The sequence below is a fragment of the Echinops telfairi genome, unplaced genomic scaffold (assembly GCF_000313985.2).
Source record: "Echinops telfairi isolate 266 unplaced genomic scaffold, ASM31398v2 ScPeMD7_655;HRSCAF=1070, whole genome shotgun sequence".
Taxonomy (NCBI): Eukaryota; Metazoa; Chordata; class Mammalia; order Afrosoricida; family Tenrecidae; genus Echinops; species Echinops telfairi.
Genome location: NW_022104553.1, coordinates 34997146 through 35019972, shown reverse-complemented (window position 1 = coordinate 35019972; position 22827 = coordinate 34997146). Strand labels below are relative to the sequence as shown.

The window sequence follows — 22827 nt, the reverse complement described above, 5'->3', positions numbered from 1 at the left end:
ACTAGAACAGATTGTAATTGTATGAATCATCTTAAGGTAATTTGACCATGGGGGTGGGGAAATGTTCTAAAATTGATGTGGGGGTAATTGTACAATTCTCCATGATATGATTGAATGTTTGAATGACTACATTATATGATATGTAAATCACTTGCAAATAAAACTGCTGGGGAAAAGATAAAGTATCACTGTAAACGTACACACAAAAGAATTGTGAAATAGTGACATTTCTCCCTCTAGAATTTTTTTTGCATTCATTAGAATTTTATTAGAATTCTGTAATAAAAAAAAAATTCCCTTATCAAATCCTGGTTGTTCTGACATACAGTTACCCTGACAAACAGGTAGCAAAGGAAATGACTTTATTTCCTTTCATTTACCAATGTAAGTCAGAAATTGATGTCAAGGCAACTTCCATATGTATGCTGTTAAGATGAAAAAAACATACATGACAGAACAAAATCTCTTTAATACAAACTCAAGATATTTATTTTTTCAGAATGAATTTTGTAACATGGCTTGAGAGGTGATAGAAAGCTTTATAGGCATTAACACAATTTTTCCTTTAAATAAAACTTCTGGTGGGTTCGTTAAAATTAAAGTAAAAGGGATTCATATGGTCAAATACTTTTCTTCTAGAATTTCTCTTGCTCCTTAACACAAAATTCAAAACAGAAGATTTTCTTAAACTTACTAAATTACATTATGAATTCTCTGATGGTAAGTAAGGTGCGAATGTTGTCTAAACGCTTTCTTACATTCCTTACATTCATAAGGTTTCTCACCAGAATGAATTCTCTGATGTTGAATAAAAGATGAATAAAGTCTAAAGGCCTTCCCACATTCCTTACAATCATACGGTTTTTCACCAGTGTGGATACTCTGGTGCTGAGTAAGTTGTGAGAGCAACCTAAAGGTCTTCTCACATTCTTTACATTTATAAGGTTTCTCACCAAAATGAATACTCTGATGTTGAGTAAGCTGTGAAAAGAGTCTAAAGGCCTTCCCACAATCCTTACATTCATAAGGTTTCTCTCCAATATGAATACCCTGGTGTGAGATAAGTTCGGAATAACGACGAAAGAATTTCTGGCATTCCTGACATTCATAAGGTTTTTCACCAGTGTGAATTCTCTGATGGACAGTTAGATGATATCCACGGTTAAAAGTCTTCCCACATTCCTGACACTCATAAGGTTTTTCGCCAGTATGAAGTTTGTGATGTATTCTAAGGCCTGTGCTACACAGGAAAGTCTGCCCACATTCTTTACATTCATAGCACTTCTCAGTAACATTGAGTCTTTGATGTCGAGTTAGATGTGCATACTGTCTAAAAGCTTTCCCACATTCCTTACAATCATAAGGTTTCTCACCCGTATGAACCCTTTGATGGAGACTGAGTTGTCCTCGCACTTGAAAGGTTTTCCCACATTCTTTACATTCATATGGATTCTCACCAGTATGAATTTTCTGATGTGCCCGAAGGTCTGGCCCACACATAAAGATCTTTTCACATTTTTTACACTCATAGATTTTGTCAGAAGCATGAATTCTCTGATGTCGACTAAGGTGTGCATACTGTCGAAAGGTTTTCCCACATTCTTTACATTCATATGGCTTCTCTCCAGTGTGTTTTTGCTCATGGAAAGTAAGTTGTTTGCGTACTCTAAAAGCCTTCCCACATTCCTCACATTCATATGGTTTCTCTCTATTATTACTTCTTTGATATTGAGTAAAAGTTGCACGTTTTTTGAATTTGGGCATTTTTTCACAGGTGGTTTTCATTTGCCCAAAATATATCTCTTGAGCACATTTATGCCCCTCAAAATTCATTTTAAATTCACTCTCTTTGCCAACAAAGGCATCCTCAAGACCAGGCTTTTTAATTCTTTCCTTTATCTTCCACTGGGATAAATTCATTTCAAAAATGTCTTTTTCTTGAAGTAATTTGTTAGTGTCATATTTGGATTCCAAATCTGAAAGAAACAAGAAGGTAAATGCATGATAGTCTCTTATTCTAGATAAATAAACAAACAAATAAATAAAACTTTGATAATGAACACAACCCCAGCTGAGCCGAATGAACCAGAGAACTCTAAAATAAACCTATAATTTGAAAAGGCTGAAGGGTACAAAGAAAATGATAAGAGTTCATGTAAAAGGTAAGAAATTAAGAAAGTAGACGAGAAGAGGAATTATTAAAGATAGATGTGGACTGAAATCAACTTGGGAGCACGACACACTTGGTTGCACATAACCAGAACAACCTAAATAACCTGACTACTCAACATATACAGAATATTTTAGGGTACAAGAGACCCCAAATCTGAATATAATTTAAGGAGAATATACATGAGCTGTATGCTTACCAAGGAGTCAGCCACGCTTGTTTCCTAAATGGTTTATGACAGTTCTGATCACTGTAAGCAATGAAAATCATTCTTTCAAGACAATCACTTGTATGAAATTAAGTTGAATGCTTTGGGACTATTGGCCATAAGTGCACATTATATTGTTGTCAAAGTAGGCACAGGTGAAAAACTAGAACAAGACAGTTGGAAATATAAAAAGAAAAACGGATTCTGTACTAAGACAGCTTCACAACTTTCTTTAGCTCCTGGTCCCACTTTAAAGAAACTGAAATTGGGAATAAAGCCTATGCATGATATGTGCGATTTAACCAAGAAAAAATTAGCTGGACCTACACAGAAAGAAAAGGCCTTAAGGTTGAATATTTCAAGTATATATGTAAATATTTTATTATTTAAAGTTAATGAACCAAGTATTAGTTTGAATTCTATTGAGTCAAGGAAGTCCGCCACCCTCCCCATTAAACACTACCAATGTAAAAAAAAACTTGTTAAGTCCATCTTAGATCATAAAAACAGAAATGAGATTTTTTTTAGGGGGTGGGTAATGCTTTGTTCTTAAAAAAAATTGTTTTATTTGGGCTCTTACAGCTCTTAGAGCATTCCATACATTAGTTGAATCAAGCATATCTGTACATATGTTGCCATCATTATTTCCAAAACATTTTTTTTTTCTGCTTGAGCCCTTTGAGAGATTTCGCTTTTCCTGATATCAGTTTGAAAGACAAAATAAGAAGAAAAATCACCTGGTTGTAAAATTGTTTCTTGAGCTATTACCATATATACTCATGTATAAGTCAAGTTTTTCAGCACACTTTTCATGCAGTTTTGTAGTAAAATTAGGTGCCTTGGCTGATATTCGGGTTGGCTTATACTCGAGTATATACGGGATATCTTGAATAATCTTTCTTTGTTGACATAAAAAATTCAGAATTCAGAATATTTAAGATCAAGGGAGTGTAAGTAACATTAACACCCATAGCAGTGCTATAAAAAGATATGAAAATACACAGAAAGGACTGTAGGGCTGACAAGAGTTCAAAACATGATGTCCCCATGCTGGAACATACAGCGACAGAGGACAATACTAAGTACGCACGGTAGTGAGTGATTCTGGTCTGAACTCCCCACAGTGGGGCACAGCAAGAAGGTAACACAACAGATCAGCAACGGGAGCAAAGTGAAGCCACATAGGCCGAGTAGCCCCCGAGTAGACTTTAGGCTAGGAGGGGCAGTTCCCAGAACCCCTCAGAGGACAGACCTGAAATTATGTATGTTTTTTTGGGAATTTTTTTTCTAGTTATTTTTTTTCTCTTTTTATTCAGTCTTTTGTTTTCTTTTTGTTTTGTCTCTGTTGCGGTTGGTTTGTCTACCTACATAAGGTAGGCATGAGAAGAAAGTACGAGGAGAAAGCAACTGGACAGACGGTTCAGGAAGGACTGGGGGGAAGAGGAGGCGGGAGAAGGAGGTGGTGAGCATAAAACACCATAGACAGGGGAACAACTAGGGAATTTAAAATCAACAACGAGGATGTAGAAATCCTAGGGGTGTTGTAGCAACAGCAGTCTAGGTAAGAGGAATTACTAAGAGGCAGAAGAAGGGCGAGCATGGTGATGGGGTAGGAGGAAGGTAAAAGGAAACAGAAAAGATCTAGGAAGCAAAGCTATGGATAGAGGTATAAACATAGGTATGTACATATGTACTAATTAGTAAAAATAGAGATATTGGCCTATGTACATATATTTATATGGCAATTATTGTAGTTACATAATCTGGTGTCAACTTGAGACTTAAGAGTGTCAATCAGGTCACAGCTTGATGACCTCATTTGGAGGAGCTACAGAGATAAATAGCTTGCTGGAGGTGGAACACTCACTCCTGCAAAACATTCCTGCTGACAAGACACATGAAGCTACGCCAGAGCCCTGGGGCTGAAGGAGCCACGTGGAGACCCCTGCTAGTGCTGAGACCCACTGCCACTGGATCCACAAGACTTCCCATTCACCAGCCTGTGATCTTCCTGCATATGGCATCACTGCATGTGCTTCGCGAGTCTGAAGTGGACTTTATAGGTTGGTATCAGACATATGGGCTAATGTCAGACTTACGGACTTGATCTGGACTGGGTTGGGATGTTTTCTCAATATTCAATTGCTCTTTTATATAAAGCTCTTTCTCATACAAATATGAATGTCTCTGGATTTAATCTCTAGTCTTCCTGGACTAACACAGCAATACATTGAGGTAGTAGACAGACTTTGGGTCTCTGCTCAAGTCTTCCCTCAATGCAAAAACACTTTGTTCTAACAACCTGGTATTCTGTGATGTTTATCCTCCTGACATGATCACGGAAGACAAAATAGGTACTTAAACTAATGTGGTGAAGAAAGCTGATGGTCCCTGGCTATCAAACAATATAATGTCTGGGGTCTTAAAGGCTTGAAGTTAAACAAGTGGCCATCTAGCCGAGATGCAATAAGCCAACATGGAAGAAGCACAACAGCCTGTGTGATCATGATGTGTCGATGGGATCAGGTAACAGGCACCAGAAGACCACAAACAAACAAAACTTATTCCTGAGAACGAGGGGGATCAGAGCAGAGACCCAAAACCAATCTGTAGACAATGGGACATCCCATCACAGAAGGGTCGAGCAGTATAGCACCCATGAAACATACAGTATTTCTCTGGTTACTTGAGGCTTCCTCACCCCCCACTATTATGATACAGCCCTGCTTTCCACTTCGGGTTAGACTAGAGCACGTACACTGGTACAGATAAGAGCTCAGGACACACGGAATCCAGGTCAGATAAACCCCTCAGGAACAGAAGTGGGAGTAGTGATAACAGGAGGGTAGGGGGAAGGTGGTGGGAGGAGTGAAGGAAGGGGGAACCAATCACAATGAGTGAAACATACCCCTCCCCCAAGGGGGACAAACAACAGAAATGTGGGGGAAAGGAGATAGTGGATGGTATAAGACATGAAAAGAATACTAATTTATAATTTATCAAGTGGTCACAAGGAAGGGAGGGTGGGGAAAAGAGGAGCTGATAACAAGGGCTCAAATAGAGAGTAAATGTTTAGAAAATAATGATGGCAACATATGTAAAAATAGGTTTGATACAATTGATTTATGGATTGTTGTAAGAGCTGTAGGAGCCCCCACCAATAAAATGAGCTTAAAAATGTATACATATATATGTGAAAGTGTTAGAAGTCTATTATTACAGAAGTGCATTTCTGAAACTAAATATTGATCAAATACTGAACAATGCATTCTTAAGTCCCAATGAAATACTGAGTAGTTGCCACATTCTGAGTCTTGGTACTTATTTCATTGAGGAATCAGAAGAATTTAAAAGGAAACTATTATCCATATTTTTTTAGTATATATATTGTACTTCTTCCCATCTACTGAAAACAATTATCCTCTCCCTCTATTAATTTTCCTCTTTGAAATAATTCCTTTCAGCTTACAAACATGCTCTAATCTCTCATATCTTAAAATATGTATGTGCTTCCTTCTTTTATTTTTATTTAATTAAAAGATCATTTTATTGGGGATTCTTCCAACTCTTATAACAATCCATACATAAATAGTATCGAGCATATTTGTACATATGTTGCCATCATTCTTTTCTAGACATTTACTTTCTATTGAGCCCTTAGTATCAGCAACTCTTTATTCCCTCTCCAACCCCGACCCTCGTGACCCCTTGATCTGCTTCCTTCTTAAGGCAAAATTTCACCACTAAGAAAATGTGGTAGTTATATAATCTGTTGTCAGTTTGAGAAGATTAAGAGTGAAGTGGTGGAGTTTTTAGCTTGTCAATCGGGTTAGAGCTTGATGACCTCATTGGGAGGGGTGAAGGAGATAAATAGCTTGTTGGAGGCAGGACACACACTCACTCTCTGACAGACATTGCAGCTGACAAGCCACATGGAAACAGGCTGATGGTAAGCAGAGGCTTGGGGATGGAGAAGGCACAGGGGGACCCTTGCCAGGGCTCAGGTGCTTACAACACCACTGGATCCACCAGACTTCCCATCCATTGGCCTTCCTGCATTTGGCGTCATTGCATGTGTTTCGTGAGTCTGAAGACGACTTTATAGATTGGTATTGGGCATATGGGCTAATATCACACTTATGGACTTGATCTGGACTGGGCTGGAATGTTTTCTCAATATTCAATTGCTCTTGTATATAAACCTCTTTTTAATACACATGAGTGCCTATTAATTTGTTTCTCTAGCCTACTCAGACTGACACAGAAACCTTCATGATGCCATGGGCTCGCTGGGCTGAAAACCAAGAAAGATGCTGCTGCCTGTTGTTCCTGTGAAGATTTACATTCTTAGAAATCATAAGGTACAGTTTCGACTCTGTCCTACAGAGGTCACCATGAGTCAGAGTCTTCTGGATGGTTACAGGTTAATTTTCACCATTATAGGCGTCCCAGTGGCACTGTGGTGAGTGAGGTAGTTGGCTGTAAATCCCAAGGCCAGTGATTCAGACGTAGCAGCCAGTCACTGGGGTTGGAATCTGTGGCAGCCTGCTTCCATACAGAGGAAAGCATTCTGAGCCAGTTGTACCCTGTCCTTATGGAGTTCCTATCATGACAGACTTTTGTAAAACCAATGACGTTTTCGCAGCCAATACCTTTTCAACAACACAAAAGGACAACATAAAGGACGTACACATCGACTTGGCCAGATGGAATCCACAGAAATCAAATTGACTACATCTGTGGGAAGAGACTATGGAGAAGCTCCACATGAACAGATAAAACCAGTCCAGGGGCTGACTGTGGAACAGACCATCAATTGCTCAGATGTAAGTGCTGGATAAAGCTGAAGAAATTTAAAACAAGCCAAGAGAGCCAAAACACGACCTTGAGTCCACCCCACCTGAATTTTGAGAACATCTGAAGAACAGATTTGATTCACTGAACACTTGACAGAAGACCTGATGAGCTATGGGAGGACATTAAAATCATCATTCATGAAGAAAACGCAAGGTCATTAAAAAGACAGGAAAGGAGGAGCTGATGCCAGGGGCTTACGTGGAGAGCAAATGTTTTGAGAATGATGAGGGTAACAAATGTAAAAATGTGCTTTATACAATTGATGTGTATATATGGTTTAAGACTTGTATGAGCCCCCAATAAAATGATTAAAAAAAAAGACAGGCAAGAAAGAATCAAAATGGCTGCCAGAAGAAACTCTGAAAGTTGCACTTAATTGTAGAGTTGCTAAAGCAAATGGAAGAAAGGATGAAGTCAAAGAGCTGAATAGAACATTTCAAAGGGCAGCTCGAGAAGACAAAGTCAATATTATAATGAAATGTGTAAAGACCTAGAATTAGAAAACCAAAAGGGAACAACACATTCAACATATCTTAAACTGAAAGAACTGAAGAAAAACTTGAACCCTCGCATTGCAACCTTGATTCTATAGGCAACACATGGAATGATGCAGGAAGCATTAAGAGAAGATGGAAAACATACAGTCACTGTACCAAAAAGAACTAGTCGAAATTCCAGTTTTAGGAAGTAGCAAGAACCAGCGATGCTGATGGAAGAAGTTCAAGCTGCACTGAAAGCCTTATCTAATAACAAGGTTCCAGGGATGGATTGAAAGCCAATGGAAGTGCTTCAACAAGCTGATGAAGCACTGGAAGCACGCATTTGACTATCCCAGGAAATTTGGCAGGCTTGACCAAGTGATTAGAAGAGATCCATATTCGTGCCCATTCCAAAGAAAGGTGACTCAACAACATCCATAACCTATAGAGCAGTATCACTGATAACGCATACACGTAAAATTTTGCTGAAGATCATCCAACAACGATTGACGCTAATGCCAGAGAAGCAAATGCCAGAGGTTCAAACTGGATTCAGAAGACGGCATGGAAAAAGGGATATTGCTGCTGATGTTAAATACCAGGAATATATTGACTTGTGTTTTATCGTCTATTCCAAGGCATTTGACTGTACGGACCATAATAAACTATGGATAGCCTTGAGATAAACGGGGGTTCGAGGAGACTTAATTGTGCTTGTGTGAAACTTGTACATGGATCAAGAGGCAATTGTGCCAACAGAACAAAGGAATACTGCATGGTTTAAAATTAGGAAAGGTGCATGTCCGGGGTGTATCTTTCATCGTACTTGTTTAATCTGTATGCGGAGCAAATCATCAAAGAAGCTGGGTTATATGAAGAATGTGAATCAGGATTGGAGGAAGGCACATTAATAACTTGCAATATGCAGATGAAACAATCTTGTTTAAGATCAAGGCTTACAGCCTTATTACAACTCAATGTTAAGAAGACCAAAGTCGTTTTCTACCTGTGGGGACTGTGGAGGGAACATCGTGAGAGCCCCCACCTCTGCCACACTGCCTTCATGTCTAAGTCAGAGTCTCCTAAAACGCCTGAACAGCTGCGGAAACTCTTCATTAGAGGGCTGAGCTTTGAAATAGCAGATGAGAGTCAACAGAGCCATTCTGAGCAACTGGGGAATCTCACTGGGCAGGGCTGTAGAGAGATCCAAACACCAAAGTGCTCCAGAGGTGTGGGGTTTGTTATTTAACTCTCCTGTGGAGGAGGTGGATGCAGCCATGAATGCAAGGCCACACAAGGGAGATGGAAGAGTTGCGAAGAGGGCTGTCTCACAAGAAGATTCTTAAAGAAAAGGTGCTCATCTGACTGTGAAAAAGATCTTTGTCATATCAAGGGCTCAAGTAGAAACAAATGCTTTGAAAAAACAAATGACAACATATGTACAGATGTGTTTAACACACTGGATATCTATATGGATCATGATAAGAACTGTAAGAGCCCCCAATAAAATAAATAAATGATTAAAAGTGGCAAGAGGGGCTTTGCGTTTGTGATTTTTGATGACCACGACTCTGTAGAGAAGACTGTCATTTGGAAATACCATACTGTGAATGGCTACAACTGTGAATTAAGGGAAGTCCTACTGAAGCAAGAGATGGCTAGTACCTTTCCAGCCAGAGAGGTTGAAGTGGTTCTGGACCTTTTAGTGGTGGCTGAGGAGGTGGTTTTGGTGGGAATGACATTGGTCATGGAGGAAATGTCCGTAGATGTGGGCTTTGGTGGCAGTTGTGGCAGTGATAGATATGATGGCACTAGGATGGTTGCAATGGATTTGGGAGGTGGCAGAAGCTACGATGGTTTTGGCAATTACAACCAATCTCACAATTTTGGAATGAAGGGAGAGAACTTTTGAGGCAGAAGCTCTGGCCCGTATTGTGGTGGAGGTCAACACTTTGCCAAACTATGAACCAAGGTGGCTATAGTGATTCAAGCAGTAGCAGTAGCTATGGCAGGGGCAGATTTTAACGGCTATGAGGAAACAAAACTTAGCAGGAAAGGAGAGTCGGAGAAGTGACAGGGACGCTATCGGTTACAATAGATTTGTGAACTCAGCCAGGCACAGTGGTGGCAGGGTCTAGCTGCTACAGAGAAGACATGTTTTAGACAATATTCATGTGTATGATCACAAGAACTTCAGGGCTGCATTCGTGACTAATTGTATAACAGGTTATTTTAGTTTCTGTTCTGTGGACAGTGTAAAACATTCCAATAAAGGGTTTTAATGTCGTTTTTTTCTTTTTCTTGCACTCATGCTATGGATAGCTAAATAGTCTGATCATGGTGCTGAATAAAAGTCCTTTTTTTTTTAAAGTGCTGTATAAAGTTAGTTTACTCTGAAGCCATCTTGATAAACGATCCCAATAGCGTGAAGTGTAGAACTCCTTCAGGGTGATGCCAAATGGATTTGAAATATATGTGTATATGACCTTAGAAGACTTCTTGAGGGCAGGGGAGCCACTGTTTCCAGAAACCTTTGTACTTGTACTGGTTGTAGCTGTACTACTACAGATCCTGCGGTGTAACCTGGAGTTCACCATTAAGATGGTCACCCACGCTGGTCAACAGAGTTTATTTGGTTATAAAAAATGGTTGTTGGCACATCATATGTGATATATCTAAATTGAATAATGCTAACAGATAAAAATTATAGAGGGAGCTGGAACTTTGGAACTTATGTACCATCCATTATCATAAACAATTTAATCTTGAGTGAGATGGCAAAAACAAACAAACAAACAAGCCAAAATCCTCACAACTGGACCCATAGGTAACATCATGATAAACTGAGAAAAGATTGGAAGTTGTCAAGGATTTTCTCTTCCTTGGGTCCACAATCACTGCTCATGGAAGCAGCAGTCAAGAGATGAAGGGGTGCATTCCATTGGGTAAGTCTGCCACATAATATCTCTCTAAAGAGTTGTCTCTATTTCTGCAAAGCTATCAGCATTGATGTTCAATGTCTAGATCCAAAGTTCATTATGGGGTCTGCAATGGTAGCAGCCTATCATTCCTTCTCCAATTATGTGCTGATTATTTTTACTTCAACTACACTATTTATTGGGATCTTTTTTTTAAAAAAGACAACATATATGCTTCTTTTTCTTAAAATTTACATTTCCAAAAGAAGGCAATTTCCTAGTATCTTCCAACCATGAACAATTTGTTTCTTATCATTAGGAATTTATAGAATTCTAATAATTTATATATTTTTTAAGATATATTTTTAAGATACTGCAAATATTATCTCTAGCGATACTAAAATGGTCTCATCTTCAGCCAGCTGGAAACTTTTCAAATTGACTCATCTTCCCTGACATTCTATCTAAATTATAGCACCCACTCAACATTATTCTCCAGATGCTTACTCCATGCATTTTTCTTCATAGAAAAGTAGTACTTCATAATAATTAGTAATCCATTTATTTATTTGTTTACTGTATGAGCTCACTATTATGAGGTAAATGCCATGAGAAAAGGGTAATGAAGAAACAGATGCAAAAAATAATTGAAATTTAAAAGAAAAGCTAGAAAGAAACTAGATTCAAGATACAGGTAAAATGGTTATCGTTATGGAAGAAAGTTTTCCCATATCTAACGGGAGGGAACATGAGGGAGGAGAAACAATAACTTTGGTAAGTGATGTAGGGTCGAAAGGTTTTTGGTTGTTCAAGCTGAAAATATCTAAGTTTCCTTCCCAGGTTCCCAGCCAAGTCTTCACCAACAACATCTAAAGACTGAGTCTCCAGCCCCCCAGCAGAACTGTGCCACGCCAGGATGGCTCACCTCCCCAGATTAGCACTTACTCACCTATGCGCCACCTTAGTTTCTTTTCCTTCCCAGCCATCCAGGGCTCTTTACCTTGCTCCAATAAAGTAACCACATGTGGTTTAGAAAGGGAACATCCTGCTGGAGGTAGGGGGTAGGGGGTGGAGGAAGAACAGTATAAAGAAAAGTAACTTATTTGTTCAAACCTTCAGAACAAAGAACAGTGAGGGGATTAAGAAGCATCCATACTTTGGAATCACAGGGGGTAACCAGAACAGAGAGGTAGGGGCATATCCTTCTTTTAATTTGAACGTATTCAGGCTCTGTCTCCTAAGAAGGGTAGAGCACACTAATTTCAAATCCTGACTATGTCACTGGAGTCATTATGGTAAATAGTTTCATCTCTATGTGCCTTGGTGTTTTGAGTTGTCAAAAGGGAAGAATAATAATAATGTCTACTACATACAATTGTTCTGAGGTTTGCATAAAGTGCTTAGCTGAGTGCCACCTTCATAGTGTAAGTTTGTTTACAATGAACACTTTTCGCTGTTTGTTTTTTCTTAAAGGTATGTGTTAGGGTTAAAGCCTTCTAGCATACTTCTTCAATCTATATTACAAACAACTGATCCAAGACACTAGACTATATAAAGAAGAATGCAGCCTCAGGATTGGAGAGCGATTAACTACTTGTGATATGCAGATAATACAGCCTTGCTTGCTGAAAGTGAAGAAGGCTGGAGGCACTTATTGATGATGATCAATATGGATTACACTTCAACATAAAACAAAACGACTCACAACGGGCACAATAAGCAACACCGTGATAAATGGAGAACATACTGAAGTTGCCAAGGATTTCACCTTACTTGAATTCACAAACACCACCATGGAGGCAGCAGCTAAGAAATTAAGTGCTGTATTGTATCGGGCAACAAATCTGCTGCAAAAGTCCTATCTTCCTCCCAAGGAGTGGGTAGTTTCAAACAGTTGACCGTGTGGATTGCAGCCCAACTTGTAACCACTATGCCACCAGGGCTCTTCGTGAAGATAGATGCTTATTAGGACTACTTATTCCCAAACCATAAAACAAATATTCAGCTAGTTTCCAGAACAGTAACCCTGAAATTAAATTTTACTAATTACTAAATTATTAAAGAAACATAAGCTTACCCAGTGACACCAAGTTGTTGTAGTTCTCTAATATCACATCTCGGTATAAATTTCTCTGATGCAAATCCAAGTATTCCCATTCTTCCTGAGAAAAGTCAATAGCGACATCTCTGAACGTTACCAAACCCTGAAATCACAAACCCACAATATGATTTGAAAAATCAAAGAAAACATTTAAAATGGAAGAATTCATTAAAGAATGGAGAAGGTATCAACTGAATTGTCTATGCTAGGGCTAGAAGCCAGTAATGCATGTTACTCAAAGTCACACTCAATGCCACCGAGTCGGTCCCCACACTCCGGGACCATGGGACGGAGAACGGCCAAGGCTGTAAATATTTATGAGAGCGTAAGCCTCATCTTTCTCTCTCGAAGCACCTGGTGAATTCAAACTGCCGACCTTGCAGTTAGTAGCCCAATTTATAGGTCACACTAGGTCACCATATGAAAATTAAGAAACGAGTGTTGAATGAGGCAGAATGTAGACATGTGTTTGTATTTCTACTGACACAGACCAGAGCTTGGCAGAGTTATTCTATAAATGTGTTAAATATTTGAGCCTTTGCAAACCATATAGCATTTCTGTTGTATAGTCTCCGTTTTGGAAAATAACTCTTTGACAATGTAAAAATAATTCCTAGCCTGCAGGCTATACAAAATAAAAGCTGAGAGATAAATAGGGCTCACAGACCCCGACTACATACAAAAAGTTCTTACATACTGTGGGATACTTAGGGCTGGGTGGTGTATGGTTATACACTGGGGTGCTAACCACAAGATTTCTAGCGAGGCTTTCTACTCCCATAACGAGTTGCAGTCTTGGAAACCCACCGAGACAGATCTACCCTGACTTACAGGGTCACTATGAATTGGAATTAACCTGAATCGGCAGTGAGTTTGTTTGTTTTTGGTTGGGATAGCTAATTTTATGTACTTGTAGTCGTGTTCAGGTAATTACTAGAATTTCTCAGTTAACCAACAGAGAGTTCATCTGAGCAACGCTCACAATGGGCTTGACTTTGAGAAAAAGTCTCAAAAAAACCTGTGATTTGTTTTATCTCCTGTAAGGATTAGGAGAAAAAAATCCAAAGAGTTATTTTTTCACAAATGAGCTATAAAATGGCTACCTTCAGTACTAAAACCCAACAAACAGACAAACACTACCACCAAACGCACTGCCACGGGGTGTACAGGATAGGGTAGACTAGCCCTTTTGGGTTTCCAAGGATGTAAATCTTTATGGGAGTAGAAAGCCTCCTCTTTCTCCCATGGAATACCTGGTGAGTTTGAACTGCTGACCTTGTGGTTAGTAGCTCAACTCTTCACCCACTCCTCCACCCTGGCTTTTTATGTTAAGCACAGTTTTCATTTACATAAAATTGAAGAATTTCCTACAGGACTTAGTTAGTTCATCCTTATGTTGTAGATATCTACTGGTTTCTAATTTTAAATCATGTAGATGTCTTGCCACTTTTTCTATTGTTTAAATGAAGTTACTAGAAAAATTTTAATGATGTACATAGCTCCATTATATTGATTTAGGTCAGTGACACTCTAAGATGTCCTACAATTCTCCAAGGCGCAGCTCAAATGCCTCCCTCTTCAGACGTCACTTCTGCTCCAGCTCTGCACTAGGTAGAATAACCAGAGAAGATGCAGAAAGATTTGGTCAGAGCACACATCAACACGGACTGGCGAAACGAGAGGCGCCCCAGAGGGGTCTGGCTGCTTGGCTCCATCCTTCACTAGAATGGAAGCGATTGGGAAGTCGCTTTTGGATGAGGCTCTGCCAGGACACTTCAGAACAAGGAGTGAAAATGTTCACATAGTTTGAGAAATATGATGTACTTTCAAATAAAGAGAAATACCAACTTACGTGAGCCATGATATTAGAATTATAAGCACTGGTCAATGTTCCTCAAAGTTCATTTGCTGGAAAAGCAGAGCATCCACAGGAGTCAGAACTAGAGAAATAATATGAAGCCATGAGAAAAGATCTGTTTCAGAACTCCTTAAATGACTTCAGAACCCCACTCTACTTCTCCATACTATATGCACCCCTCCCCTTCTAAACACAAGTTATGAGAGGTAAGAGGTAGATCAGGAATGTCTTCTTCCAGGATACAGGGACATCAGCTGCACAAGGATAAACACAGCAGCCTCTCTGCATCAAAGTGCAGCTTTGAGACACTAAAGCAAGAATTTCCAGATTTGTACTTGAGAACGGGTATGTTAGTCAGGTTCTCTAGAGACACAAGAAAGACCACCAAGCTATTTTCAAAAAACTCAGTTATTGACAAGCCGATGGAACACAATTCTATTCTGCCATACATGGGGTCACTATGAATCAAGAATCAATCCTATTGCAACTACGGGATATGTTATAACAGGCAGTAAAGTCTGGTTCTCAAACCAGCATGCATCTTAAGTGTACCGAAAGCTTGTTAAAAGCACAGGTTGCTAGGTTCCATTTCTAGGGTTCAGGATTAAGTAGGTTTGGAAGTGTTGATGTCAGGTGAATTGGATCTAACTCATAGTGACCTTATACAAAACAGAACAAAATACTGCCTGGTCTTATACCACCCACACAATCATTGTTATGTTTGGGCTGTTGTTGCAACCATTATGTCAGTTTATCAACTTAATGGCCTTCCTCTTACGTGATGTCATGAAAAGATGGCCACTACATATTGTTGGGGGAAGAAGACAAGTAAGAAAATAATCCTAGAGTGTGATAGTATATGGCAGGAAAATTACACAGACATGCACGCATGTAAATGCATATGCATAAAAGAATCCATGAAAGGAGCTGGAATAAATTTTTACTATGTTAATTCTACTTAATGATATTCCAGATTGTCATGGCTAATTTTTTTCTTTTTTTTTTAAACCTTTTATTAGGGGCTTATACAACTGTTATCGCAGTCCATACACACATCAATTGTGTAAAGCGCATTTGTACATCATTCTCAAAACATTTTCTCTCCACTTAAACCCCCGACATTAGGACCTCATTTTCCCCCTCCCTCCCCGCTCCCCGCTCCCTCATGAGCCCTTGATAGTTTATAAATTGGTATTTTGTCATATCTTGCCCTGTCCGACATCTCCCTTCAACCACTTTTCGGTTGTCTGTCCCCCAGGGTGGAGGCCACATATAGTTCCTTGTAATCCGTTCCCTCTTTCCTACCCACTCTCCCTTTACCCTTCCTGTTTCGCCACTCACACCACTGGTCCTGTAGGGCTCATCCGCCCTGGATTCCCTGTATTTTCAGTCCCTCTCTGTACCAGAATACATCCTCTGGTCTAGCCAGACTTGCAAGGTTGAATTCGAGTCATGGTAGTGGGAGCGGGGAGGAAACATTTAGGAACTAGAGGAAAGTTGTATTTTTCATTGTTGTTACATCTCACCCTGACTGGCTCGTCTCCTCCCCGAGACCCCTCTGCAAGGGGATCTCCAGTGGCCTACTAATGGGCTTTGGATCTCCACTCCGCACTCCCCCCATCATTCACTATGGTAAGATTTTTTGTTCTGATGATGCCTTACACCTGATCCCTTCGACACCTCGTGTCATGGCTAATTTTATGTATCAAATTGAGTAGACTATGGTCCCTAGCTCTTTGCCCAAACACTAATCTAGATTTTGCTATTACAGTATTTTGTAGGTGTGATTAATATTTAGTTAGGTAATATTAACAGAGATTTTCTTTGCTAATGTGAGTGGATCTCACCCAGTCAGTTGAAAATCTTAAAACAAAAACCAGGTTTTTAAAAGCAGGAATTCTATTTCAAGACTGTATCTCAAAAATCCCGCCTGAGTTTCCAACCACAGGGGTACCTTAAAAGTTTCAGACTCAAGACTGCAACTCTTTTCTGAGTTCCCAGCCTGCTCTACACATTTTAAACTTGCCAGTTACTACTAACGAGTGAGCTGATTCCTAATGATCTCTCTCCCTTCTCCCCTCCCAACATGTGTGTATATGTGTGTGCCCATTTGGCACATGTATATGGGTATTCTGTCAGGTCTATTTTTTTTTGAGAACCCTAACAAATATAAAGGTGATCTTTATTTTGATCTTATCTGGAATCCCCATCCTTGCAACTCTGTTTCCCATCTACAAAGACTGTCATCTCGTTCAGCCTGACTCTGGGGAGGAGAGAGGTGCTGAAGCTGAGTTCAAGCAATCACATGATTCAATCTGATATGCCTTTGTAATGAAACCCCAACAAAAATGTTGGACACTAAAACTGAGGTGAGCTTCATAGATGATGAAAGACATCAATCCATGGGATAGTACTGAATTTGGGGAACATAGAATCTCTGGGTCTGAGACTCTCCCATTCCATTTTGCGCTATATGTTTCTTTTTTCTGCTCATCCTTTTAAAATAAAACTGTAATAATAAGTACCGCACTTTTACGAGTTCTGTGAATTACTCTAGAAAACTATTAAATTTGAGGGACTAGGGGGAAACCCTGATTTTATAGCCATCAGGTTGGAAGTAAGAGGGTAATGAGGATCCACCAAATTGTGACTGATGTTTGAAGTCCTCACAGTCTGGGGGCTGTGCCCTTAATGAACTACCTCCGAGGGGTCAGGGTCAGAAAAAGAAGAGTGTTTTCACCTGGCGTCGGAGGAAACATTGAGAGCTGATGGCAGAAGTCACAACGGGCAGTGTACAGGTATGCTACACTAGTCACTAAATGCTAAAAGTTAGAAAATACAAATTTAAAAAACAGAATAGAAATATTACAGAGATAATGAAAGAGAAAATCACTTGACAAAGCAATATACACTATGATTAGACCTGTAAGATCATTAAAATAAAAGACAAGAGATGGGAAATCTCTCGTTGAAGAGAAAAATAAACCCCTCTACAGTAATGTAAAATTATTTTTTAAAAGTATGTCACCAAAAGAGTAAAAAGAAAATGCAGAGATTGGGAAAAAGATATTGGTAATGTCACATTAGACAAGGACCTCATCTCCAAAATCTATAGAAAATGTCAACAACTCAACAAGAACAAGACGACTAACCCAATTAAAAAATGGACAGAGGATGTGAACAGACCGTTTAGCAAAGAGATCATTCAGATAGCCAACAAACATATGAGGAAATGCTGGAGAACATCAGCCATTCAAGAGATGAAAAGCAAAATAATGATGAAATACTATCTCACTCACTCTGGCATTGATGGTAAAATTCAAAAACGCTGAAAACAACAACTGCTAAGGAGGGTGTAGAGAGACTGGACCCCTCGTACACTGCTGGTGGGACTGTAAGTCAGTACAACCACAGTGGAATGCAGTATGACACTTCCTCAAAAACTTGGGAATGGAAATCCCATATGACCCAGTCATAGTGCTACTTGGTCCGTACCCTACAGAAATAAAGAACATGGTGTGAAAAGATAGGCATGCACCCATGTTTACTGCAGCACTATTCACAATAGCAAGCACATGGAAATAACCTAAAGGCCCATCAGTGGAAGAATGGATAAACGTTGGTACATACACACAATGGAGTATTTTACATCCAAAGGGTAATGATCAAAGTGTGAAACATTTCATGGCATTGATGGGCTTAGAGGTCATTATGCTGAGTGAAATTAATAAAAAAAAAAAAAAACCCCAAAAGGACAAATATGGTGAGACCACTACTATACAAAAGAAAAATCAAGAAACGTTTTTCATACAGAAAGAGACTTTGATAATTAGCAGGGGTGGGAAAGGGTGGAAAAGGGAAGCAATTGGCTAGCAGGTAACTAAGTGTAACTTGAGGGAAGGGGAAGATAATATACTACAAGAGGGAAATGAGGTAGGGAAGGAGGAGGCAGGGGAACAAAGTAAGCCATTGGGTGGTTTGATAAATTGTTTGAATTGTTGAAGGCACAAGTAATGATCTTATATGTAAATCTCAGCCTAATTCAAAATTTAAAAGCCCTTAATTCTAAAAGGGTAATTTTCTGTCACAATTATGAAAGTTAGGTTTATTGTGCTAAGTAGGCCAATAGGAACATGTGGGCAGAGTTTAATCAGGTCGCAGCTTGATTGGAGGACAACCAAAATAAATAAAGGCAGCTGGCTTCCCATCTCCCTCTTGTGCTCTGGTGATCAGACCGGTGTGCTGCTACTTTAGCTATTTCTCTTCCTCAACCTCTGTGCTACACTACCTGTGGGCCAAGCCAACACATGAATCCTGTTGCAAGAGCTTGAGGTTCCTTTGAGACCTACACTACCTGTGGGCCAAGCCAACACATGAATCCTGTTGCAAGAGCTTGAGGTTCCTTTGAGACCTGCTTCACCACTGCTGGTTCATACATTGCTTGAGCTTGAGGCTGGTGGATCTTGTCACCGTGTTTGAGTTCCAGATCCATCAGGGCCTGCTTAGGGCCTACTTCCATAAGCTACTGAGCTACTGACTGTTGTTGACCCACCCACCCTGCTGTCTTCCGGCAGACTCAGCCTCCCTTGCCTGAGGGAAGACTCCTGTCTGCTTCCCTGACCTTGGAACTGGCAGCCCACGTGAGTTGAAGGACTTCGAGTATATTAACTGTTCCATGAAAGTGAGTTGAACTGAGCCCTCTGTACTACAGTGTGCACTAATTAGCTGTTATATTCCTTTTTGCTGTATAAACCTATCCATACATAGAAAATCCTAAGTGTCCCGGTTTTGTTTCTCTAGAAAACCCTGCCTAATACAACAACTAAAATGAGCTCTGGTGTCACTGTGGGTTAGAAGTTGGGCCGTTAACCACTAAGTCAGTGAATCAAACCACCCACTGCTCTGAGAGAAAGGCTGACATTCAGTCTCAGGCACCCTACACAGAGTCACTATGATTGGGATGGACTTTTGAACTTTCAAACTTCCCATTAGTGTTCATTCTTTTTTCTTCAGAAATAAAACCATAGGCAAAAGCACACATTCTCATATAAATATTTGAGGAAATAGACTTTAAAATACTAACAGTGATTATTTCTGGAGGTTGGTGCCATGGAAAAATTTTAGTTTCCTTCTTTAACTGTTTATTATACTAAATATTTCAATTCATCGTCAGAAAAAGCTATTCCATTAAAAAAAATTTAATAACTTTGGAGTATGGAAGAGAGCCTCAGTAGTGCAGTTGGGTAAGTTATTGATTCAAATCAACCATCTGTTCCTGGGAGAAAGATGAGGCTATCTTGCTCTCCTTAATATTTGCAGCCTTGTCATGAACTCGATGGCAATGCATTTGGTGGTTTATTTTGGATATATGGAGTATCTTACAGTCATCACGAAAATTGTGATTAAATAGGCTTGCATAGGTGGTCACAACAGGAAATCAGTGTAACTAAAAAAAAAAATCTCCTACTCCAAAAAAAGTCACTGCTGGCTGCTAACCACAAAGTCAGCAGTTCAAAACCAACCACAGCTCTATGGAAGAAAGATGAGGCTTTCTCCTCTGTGAAGATTTACAGTCTTGAAAAACCCAGAGTCGTTCTACTCTGTCCGATAGGGCTGCTGGGAGTCTTTTTCCTGCTAGTTCTCGAATGTTGTTTTCTCCACAACACCCCGAGAGTCTCTGTTAAGGGACAAAATCCTGGCTCATGGCATTTCCATGATTAAGAGACAATGGGAAGGAGCTGATACCAAGGGTTCAAATATAAAGTAAATGTTTAGAAAATGATGATGGCAACATATGTACAAATATGCTTGATACAATTGACACATGGAATGTTTTAAGAGCTGTAAGAGCCCCCAATAAAATGATTTTTTTTTAAAGAGAGACAATGGGGGCTATCAGCTCCCATGAAGATTTATATACTCTGAAACCCAGTGGATTTTTGGTTTGGGAGGCAAAGCAGACATAAGGGGGTAAAAAACTTATTTCAGAACAGCTGATCAATAACCCAGATCAATAAGCTGATCCACCCTTTCCAGGCACCAATGAATAAGTATTCAATATGTGCAAAATATCTTAAACAGTCTTATCTAAGCAATCACATATAACTTTAACTTCTTGGAGACTATAATCCACACAAATGAGTACTTCTCAATCTTACATTGATACTGTTTTCTTCTGACAAGCTCTTTACACACATGGTTTTCAATGACCTCCACAATATTCCATCAGGTGAGATCCAGTCTCCGAAACTCCCAGGACCGTTCTGCCCTGTTCTATGGGGTCGCTATGAGGCCTCCTCCAGAAGACCAAAGACCTTATGTTAAGAATTTTTGTTCTGGCCCCCTCAAGCTGCTGCTTTCTGACAGACATCGTAATTAACTGCACATTCATACAGCTCTTAGGAATGGAGAACGCAGATGGGAAATAATGAAGAATCATCATTTAATCATGCAATAAAAAAGACTGCAACAGCCAGTCTTAATTAAGCACTCACAATGGACCACCACACTCTTCTAAGCGTTTTACGGGGATTAACTCAGGTAACCTTCAAAACAATCCTATAAAGTAGATACTGTTATCATTTGTATTTTTAATCATACTCCCTGACATCTTTCTAACAAGGAAAGGCTGGTGGGTTTGAACTGCTGACCTTGTACTTAGAAACCCAGCACACAACCCAGTAGGCCACCAAGGTTTCTTACCGACTAGACAAACAAGAGCAAAGAGCAACACGCTCCCCACGCCACCCCACCAAAACAAAACAAAAAACAGACTCATGGCCATGGAGTTGATGCCAACCCAACAGGGTAGAACTGCCCCTGCGGGTTTCAGTGACTGTAACTTTTTTTTTTTAGGGGGGGGGGGGGAGTAAATAATGTATTTTATTTTTGTTTTTGTTAAGAACATAGAGTTGATCATATACTAATTCAACAATTTCTACACTTCAATAATTTCGTGACTTTGATTGTGCACCTATTCTCAGCCTTTCTTTTCAGAGTTGTTTCCTCCCCAGTAACATAAACACACTCTCCTCTAAATTTACTATCTAATCTTACAAGCTGCGATTCTCCATTTGATCCCATACCCACGGATCTTAAAGGAACACAGTGCTCAAAGCAGACATTCTCACTCACTCGCTGCCATCAAGTCATGCCACGCAGAGCCCTGGCGGTGCCGTGGGTGACTGACAGTAACTCTTCTGGGGACTAGAAAGCTCTTTCTCCCGAGGAGGGACTGCTGTTTTCAAACTGCTGACCTTGAAGATTGAAGCGGCATGCATAACCACTAGGCCATCAGGGGTTCTACTGCACAGACGGAAAGACTAAGATGGGAAGAGGCACCCAGTCATCCATGTCTGAGTCTGCTGCTCTAAGTGCCCTGCCACCTGGTCATCAGTCTTCCCTAGGACTGTCCATCGCACCCTTCCCCCGAAACCCGTCCCCACTCCAGGTCCTGGGGTTCAACTGGGGCCCTTCAGTCTGGGCTTTCCCTCCGACTTTCCTTTTGGGCCCTTTCTCTGCTTCCGGGCTCGGGTGGCAGAGGAGAGGACGAGGGTGGCGAGCTCTCGGGGTCGCTCATTCCCCCAAGGCCGGCAGTGGAGCACACACCGAGCCGCACCCCCCATTACACCCTCACGTGCTCAGGCCTCCCCCATTACACCCTCATGCGCTCGCCCTCCCCTATTACAGCCTCACTTGCTCAGCGCTCCTCCATGACACCCTCACGCGCTCGCCCTTCCCCATTGCAGCCTCATGCGCTCGGCCCTCCCCCACGACAGCCTCCCGCGCTTGGCCCTCCCCCATGACAGCCTCCCGCGCTTGGCCCTCCCCCATGACAGCCTCCCGCGCTCGGCCCTCCCCCATGACAGCCTCCCGCGCTTCCCCTCCCCCATTGCAGCCTCCCGCGCTCAGCCCTTCCCCATTGCAGCCTCACGCGCTCGGCCCTCCCCCGTGACAGCCTCCCGCGCTCGGCCCTCCCCTCCGCAGTCTGGGGGCCGCTCCCCGGGACGAACTCCACGCGGCCCCGGGGCCCGCACCCTGCCCCGTCCCTCGCCAGGTCCCCAGATCCAGCCCCAGCTGCGACGATCCCGGCTCACCGCACTCGGGCCGCTCTCGGAGGAGCGCGGGGTCCCCAGGACGGTGACCCGGAGGCTGCCCAGGACCGCCCGGCCGGGCTCCAGTGCGCAGGCGCGAGTCCCGCGCGCGCGCTCCCAGGGGCGCCGGGCGGCGGGTGGGA

General features: G+C 41.0%; 1 protein-coding gene across 4 annotated transcripts; it reads right to left on the bottom strand.

Moving 5' to 3' along the window:
- Positions 1 to 462: 462 nt before the first annotated feature.
- On the bottom strand, positions 463 to 22751 carry LOC101640551 (zinc finger protein 30 homolog). Of its 4 annotated transcripts, none has more exons than XM_030886376.2 (5): positions 22688 to 22751; positions 14586 to 14673; positions 12710 to 12836; positions 11582 to 11680; positions 463 to 1976 (listed from the first exon to the last, which is right to left on the bottom strand). In XM_030886376.2, the coding sequence occupies exons 2-5, from the start codon at positions 14592 to 14594 to the stop codon at positions 694 to 696; spliced, it is 1518 nt and encodes a 505-aa protein (XP_030742236.1). In that variant the 5' UTR covers positions 14595 to 14673; positions 22688 to 22751; the 3' UTR covers positions 463 to 693. The 4 variants fall into 4 exon arrangements, with proteins under 4 accessions (XP_030742236.1, XP_045148831.1, XP_045148830.1 ...); XM_045292896.1 differs by having other exon boundaries at positions 11582 to 11677; XM_045292895.1 differs by lacking the exon at positions 22688 to 22751 and adding an exon at positions 20750 to 20817.
- Between the last annotated feature and the right edge of the window lie 76 nt (positions 22752 to 22827).

Coding starts and splice junctions, on each gene's coding strand:
- LOC101640551 (XM_030886376.2), bottom strand. Junction 11,681..12,709: donor CAACAACTTGGTGTCACTGG/GTAAGCTTATGT, acceptor CCCTACCTCCAG/CAGGATGTTCCCTTTCTAAA. Junction 1,977..11,581: donor GAAACTAAGGTGGCGCATAG/GTGAGTAAGTGC, acceptor TGTTTCTTTCAG/ATTTGGAATCCAAATATGAC.